The 14819-nt window shown below is 44.3% G+C and overlaps 1 protein-coding gene across 1 annotated transcript; it reads left to right on the top strand.

Moving 5' to 3' along the window:
- Positions 1 to 506: 506 nt before the first annotated feature.
- LOC120790979 (transmembrane protein 125) lies at positions 507 to 13831 on the top strand. The gene is made up of 2 exons (XM_040129032.1): positions 507 to 659; positions 11366 to 13831. Exon 2 carries the CDS (start codon positions 11785 to 11787, stop codon positions 12481 to 12483), a length of 699 nt encoding a protein of 232 aa, XP_039984966.1. The 5' UTR covers positions 507 to 659; positions 11366 to 11784; the 3' UTR covers positions 12484 to 13831.
- The last annotated feature ends 988 nt before the right edge of the window (positions 13832 to 14819 follow it).

Genomic DNA, 14819 nt, shown 5'->3' with positions numbered 1-14819 from the left:
ACCACAGGGAAAATAATGCAAGAATTGTGCTTATGGAACAAAGTGGTAAAACACCAAAAAAAAAAAAAAAAAGAGAGAACTATAATTATAGAGCTCCATCGTGGTAAACGTCTCATTATAATAGGAATAAAGTTGTCTTAAAACAAAAAAATGTAATAATCTGTGTCTTAAGGCTGGTCAGCTCTGTAAAACCGACCAGCCCCGAGCTCATCGGCTGATGCCACAGCCACAGTGTGGCTTTTATTTATCAGAGCTGTCATATCCCCGCGTCATGTGCTGCGGTTCCCCGCGAGGGATCCACGGCGGGGCGGAGGTCGATCCGCCGACCCTCTGTCCCCTCCCATCGGCGCCGTGCGCGGCCACACCTGCATTAAACGGGGAAAGTCCGTCCGGTCGGAGAGGCGGAGAGGCTGTGGCGCCTCGGAGAGAGCGGAGGCAGGACGCCGGAGGGGGGGGGGGCACCTACAGCGGCTTCCATCGCCTCGCTCCGGGTCCGGGACTCTGTGGTACGGAATAGGAATCGAGGCTTGCAGGCAAGCAGCGACCGGGGGTGTTGGGACTTTGTAGACCGCGTACACTGGTCGGGATATTGCGATTAAAGACGAACAGAGCCGCACGGTGCAGAGTACGGGACCGAGTCGGAGCAGCTGAGCGCACAGGTAAGGAAGGCTCCCGATAAACAAGACGCAGACAGGAAGGAACTGCCCCGTTCCAACTTTTGTTTTTTGATGAAACAGCTTGTCCTTGGATTTATTTCTTTTTTTTAACTTATTTGTGAGGAATTCTAGGTGCTAAATTACCCATGTTTCCCTTACGCCCCCCCCCCACACACACACACACACACACACACACACATACACATCTTCTTCCCCATTCCCCAAAAGTCATTTTAAAAAATACTAAATAGAATAATAGTTATAATGCTGAATTATAATGGCTACTATTGAATTATAAATATTAGAAATATTCCTGTTCAAATGTATGCAGTTCCGTATTTGGTAATCAGAGACCTAGTGAGTTTGTTTTTAACTTGTATCACTTGCACACAAAGAGGTGGTTGTTGGATCTCCTCTGCTATTAGTAAGGCTACTGTGACATATTTCTTTTTTGCTGTTGCAAAAAATACAAATGGTAATCACCTACAGCTCGGTTGGTGTTTGTGTCTTGCACAAGTCTGCCTTTCATTTTTTTTTTTTTTTACTTTTCTCCCTTGTAATCCAAAGTAAATGTTAAAGTTAAGGTTATTTCTTTTATAGCAGACGGATGATTGGGCTATCTGGCTGAATCCCATGTAGTCTCTTTGTTTAACCCTATCATATTCCTCTCATGATATCTAGAGTCATCCGAAGTACTGAAATGAAAAGCAGCCTTTGTTGTTTGTGAGGAATTGCTGCACTCTTAAACAACAACAAATATTAATAGATATTAATAGATGCAAACCCTATTTTTTTTTTTCTCCAAGCACAGACTGTGTATGTTTTTACCTGTAACTGGATATTAAATCATCATGAAGTAATACATTAGCATTATACATTAGATACATAATACATACATAATGCATTAGATCCGGAGGCATTAACATCTAAATACATCTAATCTCAATGAATTTAATTGTGACTTTTAAGAGAAAATTACTGTGTCTATAAACTATAGGACCCTGGGTAATGGTTCCATTTTCTCCCCAGTAGCAGCAATATAATCTTAGTGTAGTCAGGAATTTCCCAAAAGAATGAACTTCTACTTTGTTTCCGTCAAAAAACAGGGAAGTAAAACACGTCGACATCGTATTACACTCTAACCTTTTGCACCCGCATGATCTGCAGTTACCAAGTGCAGATACTGTAACGGTGAAGGCCTCATACGCGCTGTAGATCATCAATTCATAGGGCTACTGTCATATATTCAGAGGTCAGTTTTGCTGCATTGTGGAAAATCCATAAAGCACATAGAGGGGAAGTGTTGTTGATGCTGTATTGAAGTTATTAGGACTGGAACAGATCAATAAACTGTCCAGGCATGACCCCCTGTGCCACTTTGCTCATACCGATCTGTTGTAACATATAATCTAAAGACCAAAGATGAATGATGACAGGGAATCCGAGGCAGGTTACGTGCTGTCGCTCTCGCTATACCGAAAACGCTCAGAGGTCTGTTAAGATGACGTCTAACACTTAAAAACAACTCAGGCTGAAAACAACATATGATAGACCTCATTAGGAAAGAGCCTCAAGTCAACACACAGCGCTGGATGAGAGAACAGCAGCAGAAAAACAAAGTGAGTCGGGGACTGAGACTGCGGATGACCGTGCGGGCTGGAGGAGTTGTGTGACAGTTGTGTATAGATGAGGTGTGTATGCATGTGTGCGACGCGGACGCCAGACGCAGAGTGGAGCAGGGAGTGGGACACAATCTTAAATGTCCCACGAGAGGCGTTTTGTTTCGCGGGTCAGCAGGTACACAGAGCCAGGCATGTGGTGCGTCGTCAACGGCAGCCCTACCGAGTAGGACCAGCTCCGTCCCTGTGTATAAAGGACCCCAACCAATAAGCACAATCAATTCAAGTCATCCGACTCAGTGGTGGGAGTTGGTGTGAGACACGGACATTTTTGTGTCAAGGAAAGTCATTCTCTCTTGTACCTGTCTCATATTGCTAATCATATCTATAAGCTGCTCAATGCCGGATTTTTCATTACAAGACATCACAGTCACGCTAGCGGCTATGTGCGCCTGCTCTGTCCTAAATGCTAACATTAGCATGCTAAGACGCTCACACTGACAATGCTGACATGATACAGTTTAGCGGGTATGTTTCAGCATTTTCACTATTTTACTTCACTAAACACATTAGTTTATGCAGGTATTCGGTTGGACTATTTCCTGGCCAGGACAGGTTACAGGGCAACATGAAGTTATGATCTCGGCCTATGAAAATAGTGAATTACTGCTTTTACACCTTGGTTTTTGTACCAATTAAACAAAAGTAATGAGGTGTTAATTACCGAGCTTTACAGGGGCTGGTAGGCAGATTTTTTTTTAACCTTTGTACAGAGGTAGGCTAGCTGTTTCCCCCCGTTTCCAGTCTTTGCACCAAGCTAAGCTACCTGGCTGCTAGCTCTGCCTTCTAGCTGTAGCATACAGACATGAGAGTGGGTATCAACCTTCCCATCCTACTTTTTGCAAGAAAGTGAATATACGTGTTTCCTAAAAGGTCACCAAAATTACTACAAATCATCCTGTGGGGAACCAGAAAGTCTAATGTCTCTAAATTTAATGGCACTCGGTTCAATAGTTGCCAAGACGTTTCTCATAAAACCACAAATGTCAACCGCGTGGTGATGCTGGATGAAAAAAAAAAAAAAACAAAACAGGGGACCAACGAAATCAGTGAGCTTCATCCTCTCGGGGACATGACTGTCTTTGCAAAAATTTCATGGCAATCTGTTTGTTTTAAAAATACCAAAACACCAGTTTCTCAGCCTAAATCAAGGTGCCGCTGCAATAAAGAGATGTCACCTCACGTAGTCAACAAACAAGATAGACAGCCAGACACCGAGCCAGCCATCTCATTCATTACAGTCATTATTGCTAGACAGCCAATATCAAATTAGAATATGCTGAATATCACCTCTGAACCCACAAGATGAGGGGATGAGGTTTCAAAAACAAAGGCTGAACCAAAAAAAGAAAAGGTAGCCTCTTTCCCATCGTCAGCAGGAGTGAAGCAGAAGGGGACCAGCATGTTAATTGGTGATTTGATTAGCGTTTTAATATTGCAGCTGTGCACAACAGAGGAGAGCAACCAGCTGCCCAGAGGTTTTTCTTTTCTTTTCTCCTTTTTTTTTTTTTAATCAACATTCACTTCTCCAATGCAGGGACCGAGGAAGTTATCGCACAGCTTGGTCATTATTATGCATGTCATTCAGTTCATTTCCTCCAACTTCCAAAAGAGAAAAAAAAAATAGTTTCTTTGCTCTTGTTTTGTAATTTGGTTTTTGATGGAAGCAGAAATATTCATGCCATTTTGAATCGGGCCGAGCATTGACGAGCCCCATTTGGCTCCTGCTGTAGAAAAGTGGCTGAATGGAGTCCACAGCCTGTGCTGAACTGAACCAGACTGGGCTGGGCTACATTTTTGTCAACAGCAGTGTGTACCACCACGGAGAGGAGGAAGCGCTATTCAAAAAGAGGGAAATGCCATATACCCTATGACAATAATAACACATTGAAAATGTTTTCTATGCATTTTGTGAATCATGTTTTGATTATCTGGGCCTGTATTGTTAATGTGTGTTTGTATAAGAGGTTAACAATACTCACAAATTTTACTGAGGCTGATAAATTGGTGAATTTTTAATGCTGGGGCTGATGGGGGGGGGGGGGGGGGTTACAAGAGGGAACGAGGGGGTAATCACAACAGAATCCCGCTGAGAAAACAGTGTAAACACAGGTGCAGCTCGCTGTTTATATGTATGTGCTTGTATGCGTTATGCCACAGGGGCTTTGCATCAGGCAGCCTTTTATCTGGAGTCAGAGGGGGATCTGTGGCAAAGACAAGTAATCACCCCCACGCCATGCACACATCTTTCTTCCCAACACCAAAACGCCTGAGCAGACAGCAGACGGGAGAGATAAGAAGTTAGCCAGATAGAAGAGCATTAGTGGTGAGACAGAGGAGGAGAGGAAAAGACGGAAGATGTGGAGGGCTGGGGAGATAAGGAAGGATGGGAGAGAATAAAGATGGAGATGAGTGTATGTGTGTGTGTGTGTGTGTGTGTGTTTGTGCGTGGATAAGGTGTCAGCGGGGCAGGTCTTGGCTGGTAGTGCTGGTCCGGCCATAAACTCAGAAATGAGCTCGCTCAGAAATGGTGGAATTAAACCATCTGAGAGGAACCAGAGAGCAAAAGGGGGAGAATTGAGAAGTGAACGTTTCTTTTTTTTTAAGTCTCCAGCGGTATCAATGACCGTCAACACTACGAGTCTACAACCAGGCTTTCATGCAGCAAGCTAACATGCTCACAGTGACCGTGCTGATGCAGGTATAACTTTTACCAGAAACCATTTTATTGGTTGATGGGAATGTCATTAGTTTATATATGGTCATAGGCCAAAGTATTTAAAAAAAAAAAATCCTTTTCATCTGATGATTGCACTCAATGAAGAGTCAGAGGATCGTGAAAGTGATTTTAATTCATCCAGAGGGGAACGTGAATGTCTTAACCAAATTTTTGTGGCAATCACCCCATAGTTATCCAGACACCCCACTCAAAACCACTAATTTCAATCTCATGGTGGCGCATGAGGAAAATTCAGAGGATCACCAGAGCCATTAGGGGCTCCTCCTCTGGGGACCATGTCTATCATTACAAAATAGTTGTAGCGTTATCTCACTGTAGACCAAAGTGGTGAACCGTTCGACCAATCCAAAGACCGACTAGTACTGGCTAAAAAGGAATCGCTGGTTTGTGAGGAAATGGCTATAGCTGCAACTTCAAAATGATTCCAGTTGAGGGGCTCATCTGTGCACCCCCTCCCTTTTTTATGCGTAAGTGGCTCATTTTGATTAAGCTTGTAAATCAGGATGATAATCACACAGCAGTTTCCAGAGATGAAGCATCTTTGAGGTTTGAACAAAGTGATGCACTTGCTGTCGGGCAGATATAAGATGAAATTCACTGGCAGAACAGAACAGGGAAAGAATAAATAGATCATCCCTGCTAAGGGGAACCATAGGGTCAAGTTTACAGTGCAGTATGTGCAGGCTGAAGTAAAGGTCTGTATTTCTCTCTTTCGTTCTTAGGTTTTCCTTGCGATCCCTGACAGAGCGAGGACAGTGACACTGACTCAGCCATTGTCTCCTCACTGTTTCTGAACAGAGTGAGGCTCCCTGGGTACCTCAGCTGTCCATTGTGACTGTAGAGAAGAAAGAAAGATCCAGCTTGTCTGTATAAAGACCTATTCAGCATCATTTCTCTGTGCTACCCTAAGAACAGCAGTGTGGTCTCAGCACTATCCCTGCCCCCAAAGCCTTTCCCTTCATCCTCAGCCTTCTCTCCTCTAACCCCATTATCCCTATCCCACTCTCTCAGCCCTTTTCCGCTCCCCAGCCCCAGCTTCAGCCTCAGCCTCTGCCCCATTCAGAGTCCCAGATGACAGCTCAGAAACATCCGTTACCCTCCCACTCCACACGAGCTTTCTTTCCTCTCCCTCCAGCCCCTGTGGCGCTTGGCACCAACGCCCATCACATAGACAGATGGAGCCAACCCTGACCCTTCTCCTTGCCTGTGGGGACGCAAAGAGAGTCGGCGCCTGACTAGAGTAGAAGGGGTGAGTGTGAGTGGGGGGACACGGGAAGGAGAGAAGAGTATAGTATTGCTTTGTCACCACGGCAACACATCGCCCAGACTATCATGGTCTGCCCTTCAGCCAAACCCGAGGCTGTGGGATAAAAATGCGCACAGCAGGAAAATCAGCAGCAGGGCCAGAAGGACCCCATTTTCTTCTCTAAACTGTGCCTGACATATTTTTGCTTTGATCATTTGGCAGAGATATCTTGTTCTGCGCTTGTGGGGAGAGAAGATGCGAACCCTGAGAAAAAAAAAAAAAGGAAACATCATTTGAAAGAAACAGGCCACCACAAAAAGACGGATCTAAAAATGCTGAAGGAAAACCCACTCCACGGTCTACGCTGTTGCTGAAGTTTTTCTGAACGCCACAAAAGTTTCATTCTAAACCCTACACTTCCTTTTCCTTCAGGCCTCTGGGATCGAAATGAATCACAGAAGTAAAAGCTGCAATCAGTTGCAGAAATATTGCCATTTTAACATGCAAATCAAACGGGAGGGATTTTTTTTACAGTAAGCAAGCCCCCTCTTTCATTGTGCCTACCACATCTGAATAAGGCAGAAGAAGCTTTTTCACTGACAGTAAAAGGGAAATGCATACGGGAGTCCAGTCAGAGCTTCCTTGGGTGTGCATGTATACCTTCATCTGAGCTGTGACATCCCGAATTGCTCATCTGCTAAACCGATCTAACATCCACTACGTGTCGGGGCATCTGCAGTCTCACTCCCCTGACTAAAAATCGCACCTGAGTCCCTGCAATTTTTACAACAAGCAAGACTTTGGCTCCTCCACTTTCACTGGATGTTTGTTGCCGGTTCCTAACCTACTCTGCTGACCAGCATTCTGATTAGCATATAATCCCAGACAACCAATTTTAAAAGAGCCATGCATCAACAATAAAATGAGACACTAATGGCCGGTGAAATGAATTCAGCGGGCCAGCATAACAGAGGGGGGAATACCGGAGTCCCAAAGGTTCCCAGGTAATTTGAGAGCAGTATAGGGTTTTTTTACTCCAAAGCACAGCTCCTCTGGTGACCTTGCAGTCTGGAAACTTAAAAAGGAGACAGACACACAAAATGGAAGAGAGAGAGAGAATGATTCTCTATGTCCGAGGTTTACAATTATCTTTGGGATTTTTCATCATTACACTGTGTGCATTAGCATAACAGAGAATGTTTGGGCTGTTAGCGTCAGACCGTCTTCAGTCATTTCAGTTTTCAGTGCAGAGCTGAGCATCCAGGGCAGATTTATCATTCCTGTCACTTAAAAAAAGCCCATGTAGGTTCTTGGTATCTGTTTCAAATAAACTGTGATAATGATCACCGGCGCAGCTCTCTATAGCTTCTGGGGGATACTTTAGACAGTGAAATACGTTGATAAAACCATTGTTTTTCGGATTAGTAAATTGCTGTCGAATTCCGTTTTTCTTTGGTTTCACAGGAGCTGGCACTGTCCATCCAAAACGCCCTAATTGGGCCAAATGAAGGGATAAAGCGGAATCATCAATAATGCTGGGTTTTTCTTCTCCATATGTAATGAATATGCAAAGAGCATCGTGGGAGCATTGTGAAGATTCACAGCTGAGGTGTGAAGATTCATCGTTAGACATAACGTACTGAAGGTTTTTAGTGCACAGGCGTAAAGGACTGAAATGTTTCTTTCCTGTCTCGTGACCATGTAAGTTTTCTGAATGTCACGCTATGCAAGTTGCCTGCTATGATTTTTTTTTTTTTTTTTTTTTTTGGTGGTCAAAATTGTATCTCAGATGACCCCGAACTGCACAGTGACTTTAGCGGCTTCAATTCCAGATTGCCAGAGCATTGTGGTCCTTGGAAAAACTGAGTTGTGATGTTGTGTGGAGTTGTGTAAATTGTTTGTGCCCCTGTACGTGTTTTCTATTACTTAAAAGGAGACCAGTGGAGAGTGAGGCAGTGAGTCAGAGCTTTTGTAAAGATATTTATGAGGCCAGTATGACACGGCTGATATAGAGTCTAGAGGTCATATAAGTGATAAAAGAGGAAAGGCAGACACAGTCCAGCAGTTCTGTGTGTGTGCATGTCTATGGGGATCACAGTGAGAGATACACAACATGGACTAAGATATACTAGAGTCATTAAGGGTTCGATTTCATCTGATGATCATTGTTGCGTGCTGTCGCCTCTCGCTCTATCATCCAGTTGGTTCCCTGCTAGACTTTACTGAGAGCCACCTAATGAAACAGAAAATGATCTTTCATAAACTTGTACTGTATGAAGAAAGGTGGTGTTTTCAAAACTTTAATAAGAAAAAGGTTTGGATGGTGGGGGAGTATCACATATATTGTTTTTGTCACCTTAACACCTTTGGCGCCTCAACGTCAGACACAAAAAACAGACAGATACACTACCTCAATTACTGTGCTATTTCTGTGGCGCTACCTGTCAGTGACTCTGAGCTCAAAACCAGCTGGGATTAATTAGTGACTCAACAAGCACACACCCTCACACACACACACACACACACACACACACACACACACACACACACACACACAAATGCAGCTTCATCTCTTTCTTTCTGTGTGAAACATACACACGCGCAGGTCATGAGTGAACAAACACACGCATGTAATTTTCATATCTTCACCTTTTACTTCTTATTTACGACTGTTCACTCTTGAAAAACTCTCACACACAAGCGCACACACACACACACACACACACACACACACAGAAAATCGTCCATCAGATACAGAATGTGAAAAGCTTCCAGAACAGCGTGTTGCCAATAAACACCCCTCCTCCTCCTCTGCTGTAATTACCTCACTCTTCATTTCGCACCTTGTGTATGCACCTCATATCTCTCTGTGTCACAGTGTTTCTGCTCTGCCTCGGTGCAAGGCAATAGCTGCCCACACTAATACGCAATGTGATCTTGCATTTAGTTGGTAGTCTTTTCCAAGCAGCATTGAAAAAAAAAAAAATCTGATAGAAATGTTTCTGTCACTGCACTTTAAATGGTTTTTAGAGGTGACACAATTTTTTTTTTTTTTTCAATTAAAAAAAAAACAACAACAAGATTTCTGGACTGAGTGCGAGAGCATGTTATTCTTGCTCAGTCCGACATACTTTTTTTTTATTTTGCAGAGCAGTGTTTGTGTTAGCAAAATCCAGGGCCAGTGAGGACAAGCTGTAACTCCTATCAGCTTGTGTTGGAGCACATGGGCTTGCGCCACGCGCTGCTGACTTTGATAGAAATAAAGCCGCTGACAGGTTTTTAAAGACTAGCTGTCGACAGCCATAACCTTGAGGATGTGTGTGTGTGTGTTTGTGTGTGTGTGTGTGTGTGTGTGTGTGTGTGTGTGTGTGTGTGTGTGTGTGTGCGTGTGCGTGTGCGTGTGTGCTGTATATGTAAACACGATTGTGTTATGGGGGTGTGATGAGGTGACAAAGTAGAGTATAAAGATTCAATATGCTGAGGTAAGGCAAAGACTGAAGAAAGAGAAGATGGGGAATTAAACAGAATCTACCAGGTATAATGAGCCTTTAGCTGAAATGTGGTAAAACATAAAACAGTACAACAGTACAGCATAGACAATGCACCCACATAGGAGAGGAAAGGGGATTAACCGGACTCAAAGTATCGAAGAGTTCAAATGGGAGGATTTATCAAGTGAGTTAGTCTGTGGGTGTGTTCGAAGGACAATATGGAGAAAATTTACATTTTATGCATTAGCTGTTTGATTTTGTGTCTTTGTGTCTGTGTCTGTGTGTGTGTGTGTGTGTGTGCGTGTGTGTGTGTGTGTGTGTGTGTGCGTGCGTGGGTGTGTGTGTGTGTGTGTGTGTGTGTGTGTGTGTGTGCGTGGATGGGCATTGTTTATTCTATTGGCAGCTGATGCTTGTTTTATCCAGCTGCCTCTGTAGTGGCAACTCATTAGCATAGTGATAATGAGAGATAGAAAAGATTGCCAGTGTCAGCACACAAAGTTTTTTACATAGTCAAAATAGCAATTTTGGGTATTCAGGGTGTGCGTCTATCTGTGTGTGTGTGTGTGTGTGTGTGTGTGTGTGTGTGTGTGTGTGTGTGTGCTCTCGTGCAACCTTAATTTGATGGATTTTTATCCACCCCATATTGCAAAGATACACCACAAAGACTTCACACCAAGCTCAATAGCACCGTTTCACTGCACCACTGATAGATGTGGTCAGAAGTACCTGTAATCCCACCGAGGTGATGGTCACGCTGTGCTAAACAAACCCTGTGGGTACACTTTGACCTCACTGCAGCGAGTTAAGACCTTCAACCACTGGAACTTAGCGCAAAAAGGATTTTCAGCTGGTGTAGAGTTACCCTTGTGCTACGTATCTCGTACAATCAGATCTGTCAAGGTGTGCAAAACAAACAGACATTAAACTTGCATTCTTTGTCCAGAGAGCCTTTAATGGACTGAACAGAGCGGGATTAAAAGTTAGCACTCGAGCAAAACCAGCCTCTGTGTGTCCTTATGTAACTGCGCTCAGCAAGACACAGCTGAAAACTGGCTAGTCAAACAATCCCTTGACTCTGTGTCGTGTTGTGCCGGATGGAGGAAAAAAGGATGGGAGGCCCCGCATCTTCTTCTCTGCTGTCATTTATCGTCCGGTTAGAAACAGGATCTGTGTACTCGTCTGTCATACAGTTAGCTTCCCACAGTCAGCTGAGACCCAGTACACTATAAGTGATCATCCAGTTATTTTAGCACAACAGCTAATCAGCTTGTTTGCCGAGTGCACTGTTCCACGTTGTAATACCAATTCAGCACCGTAAATGCACTACATCCCCTTGTTACATTTCTTAATAGCTTTTCAAGTCACAACACCACCATGTTCACACGTGGGACATGCTGATATGAATACACTACATTTGTGCAGAACACTGTGCTCCTAGAGCGAGTCTCTTACGAACCAACAAAGTCACAGAGAGAGAATAAACCTACTCTACTAAATAGATGGCAAGAACACTGTACAAACCCTGTTACATCTTCATCTGTCTTCTCTTGCAGGTGACTGCTGCAACTCTACAAAACCAAACCAGAAATTCCATGGGTGGTTGGATTCCTTGCTTCGGAGTCTGATGCAGTAAGGACAACGTGGACTCCTCTCTGTATCAAGGCAGTGTGAGCCAAACTTCGTATATACAGAGCAGGGCAGATCAAGCTACATAAGACTGAGCTCAGTCAAGTGTCCTAGGACATTTGGGGCATTACATGCATTTCCTCTGTAAATTTTTACCACCAACTCGAGCCACATTTGAGATTTTAAGGATAATACAAGGAGCAACTCCCCCTAAAACTTCTGGACTCTTGTGCTGGTCCTCAGACGCTGGTGGTAGCCATTGGTAAATGAAATAAGGACTGAAAGATACTTACCTGGATTACGTGGTGGTGGCGTCCCTATTCAGCAGGCTGGGAGTGGCATTACGATGCCTGAGCTGGATAACTTTCCCCCCTTGAGGGGCGCCAGAGGCCCTGAGCTGGGCCTAAATGGACCAGCAGACCCAGCTCAGATTCAGCACAGCATCCTGGAGGAGCAGGTGGAGCTGTGGTGGTTCAGAGATCCTGGGAAATCTCTGCTCTGCTACTGTGTGGCTGTACTTCTAATCCTGGGCTGTGGGCTGGGAGGAGTCGGACTTCTCTCCACCACCACCAGCGTCTCAAGCGAATGGCGGCTGGGAGCAGGCACGGCCCTCTGCCTGCTAGCCCTGGGAGTCCTGCTCAAACAACTGCTCAGCTCAGCTGTGCAGGATATGAATTGCGTTCGAAGCCGACAGCGGATTGACATGCTAAAAAGCGGTGGTTTATCGGACCTCCTCGTGGTTTTGATTACCGGGCTGTCACTGTTGATTTGTGGAGGGGTTCTACTACGTCTGGCCCTGGCTAACCACATGCCGAAGCCTGGCCAAGCCCTTAATGACATGTACATCTCCGGGGTGGTTTTGCTGGCTGGAGGGGGGGCTGCAGTTGTGGGTGTTGGGATATACTCTGTTGTGGTAATTCTGCTTGAGAGGACAAGGCACGGACGAAGGTTGGTGGACCAGGTTTTGAATATCTTCACTGTTTCTGGACACATGGACCGCCATGCTCGCAGAGAGACTACCTCCAGTCTGGCTAACCTCATATGAGATATAACCACACTATGACAGTGTATTTTGGCCCCTCGCTCTTAATGTCAGAACATTCAGCTCCAGCTAAATTAGCCCACACATTACAAGAAATAACATTAAAACAAGATTCAGTCCTTATATGCTTCAGCTTGGTCACCAGCTGTTCAGAGTTTGTATGAGACAAAATGAGTGGAATTTGTAATATCTGCTTGGTGAAGATGTTATCGATAAGCAGTCAAATCGCAGTCACAGTGGGACGGATGAAAAGATTGAAGAGTGTCACACTGAAGAGGAATTGATTACTTCATTGCAATGCTCACAATGCAGCCGAAAGTCTCTATTCAGGGGGACAGCGGCGTGCATTTTACGCGTGGGATGTATTTGAAGGTTCAAATCAGCAATTTTTTACGTGATGTAAATCATACACCATTTACATGAGACTAAATGCGAAAAGATTGGTGCCTGTGGCAGCACGGCGGCGGCAGTGTTGGGTATGCCGGTCACCAGCGCAAAAGCATGCGAAACAGGAAGGAAAAGTTGATATGATTGGTATCTAGGGAGTCAAATGAAAAGCACATATTTTAGCTGAAACACATCTGATGCTAAAGGGAGAAGTGTCGGTTCCATAACAGACGTGACATCTTTTGATGTTAGTGGTATCAGATTAGGTTCAGCAGTATGGAATTAAATCCAGAGTTCTGTGATTTGAGCACAGCCTGCAATGGCCTCATTTGATTTAAACGAAGCTCCCCCTCAAATCCTCTCAGATGATCTGGAAACAGAAAGTTGTAAAAAGCCTACACAGATGAAGGAACTCAAACTTATCTTGTCGAAGGTGATATGAGGTAGTGGTTAAGGGAGCCATTTACAAATTAGTGTGTATAATGTATCTGTTATAAACATGTATCCTGTCAAAGTGCCCTTGGACCACACATCTGAACACTACCTGCTCTATGATAGTAAGTTGTCACGGATAAGAGCTCCAGCTGAATGGCCGAAATGTAAATGGTGATTAGAGAACGAGTGAAAGATCAGACAACATAAATATAAAAAAAAAAGTCATCTTTTTAAATTTTTCTTCATTTGTTATTCGTGTATCACCCTCAGTCTGTCCAAGTTCACATGAAGTTATGAAAATATTCAGCCGATGAGTTCTGACTGTGAGTAAAACTGAGAACGGTCGATAGTTGAGGGGCTCAACAAGGCTAAACTGCGTCTAATTTGATTGACCTATCCAGATCTCATCTCTTCTCTCGGTTTAATAATAATTTACCATGATTGATGCAGTAGGACTGTGGTGTTTGTGACAGAAACCTGACTGTAATATTTGGCTGCCTGTACATATGAGAAGAAAACATGATTGTTGGAGAATTATATCACAGCACTTTAGAATGTCTGCATAATTTGTGGTTTTGTTCATCAACACAGTATTGTCTTACCTGTGAGGAGTGTGCAGTGCCTTGTTTTCCTTTAACTTGCTTTCCTCTATATTCTTAACATTAACACTGAATCAATTGACCGTGTGCAATGTAAAACGGTCGCTCACAGTCCTGAGGTCATGGAGGTTCACCACTTCTTCGGCTCTCTTACTTTTTTTTTTAGCCTCTTAGCTCATTGTTACTAATATCCGTTTGAGTCTGATTGTTCTCATCAATCCCCGTAGGCAGCCGTCTCAAGCGAAAACGCTCACGCAAACCAATTGTGATTCACCTGCCCAGCACTGATTGGCAAACGGAGAGCGGCTGGTGAACCTATTCAAGCATCTTTCTGGCGAAAATGTTTTCCTCAGGAGTTGGTGGCTACCAAAATAGAGAAGGAGTAAAGAGGGGGTAAATACTGGACTAACATTCGTCAGATGAGGAAGAAACACCACTTTATAAATGCCTATTTGGCCATGTGTCTGCTGAATGTATAGGTAGGCAATGGTCCTACAGTGGGCCCTGGATTATGACATCTTGTGGCAACATCTTGTAGAGGGGCCCTGTGTGAACGTTGCTGCTCTCGCTCTCCCCGGCGTTCCTCGACCTCTCGTGACCCGTCCTGTAATCCTGCCACCATTATTTTTGACGGTCCACTGGCCCACCGATGCGGCGGCCCACCGAGGTTCGTCCCGGTATGCCCGATGGCCGGTCGGACCTGTGGCACAGGGAAAGGGGGACGGGGAGTATGAATTCGACAGTGGGCCAATTCTTACACGTTGCCCCTCTGAGTTGAAGAATCTCAGAGCACTTCTCTGAACATGACATTATTTTAAGCGTGGGGCTGTAGTTAGAGGTGACAACTGTAGTCGTAGCTCTTCTGGTTTATTTGCTGTATTTTTGGCTCAGATAACAGCACATTATCATTCCCCACAA

The sequence above is a fragment of the Xiphias gladius genome, chromosome 6, assembly GCF_016859285.1.
Source record: "Xiphias gladius isolate SHS-SW01 ecotype Sanya breed wild chromosome 6, ASM1685928v1, whole genome shotgun sequence".
Taxonomy (NCBI): domain Eukaryota; kingdom Metazoa; phylum Chordata; class Actinopteri; order Istiophoriformes; family Xiphiidae; genus Xiphias; species Xiphias gladius.
The sequence above is the reverse complement of the archived record's forward strand: the minus strand, read 5'-3'. Positions and strand labels throughout refer to the sequence as shown.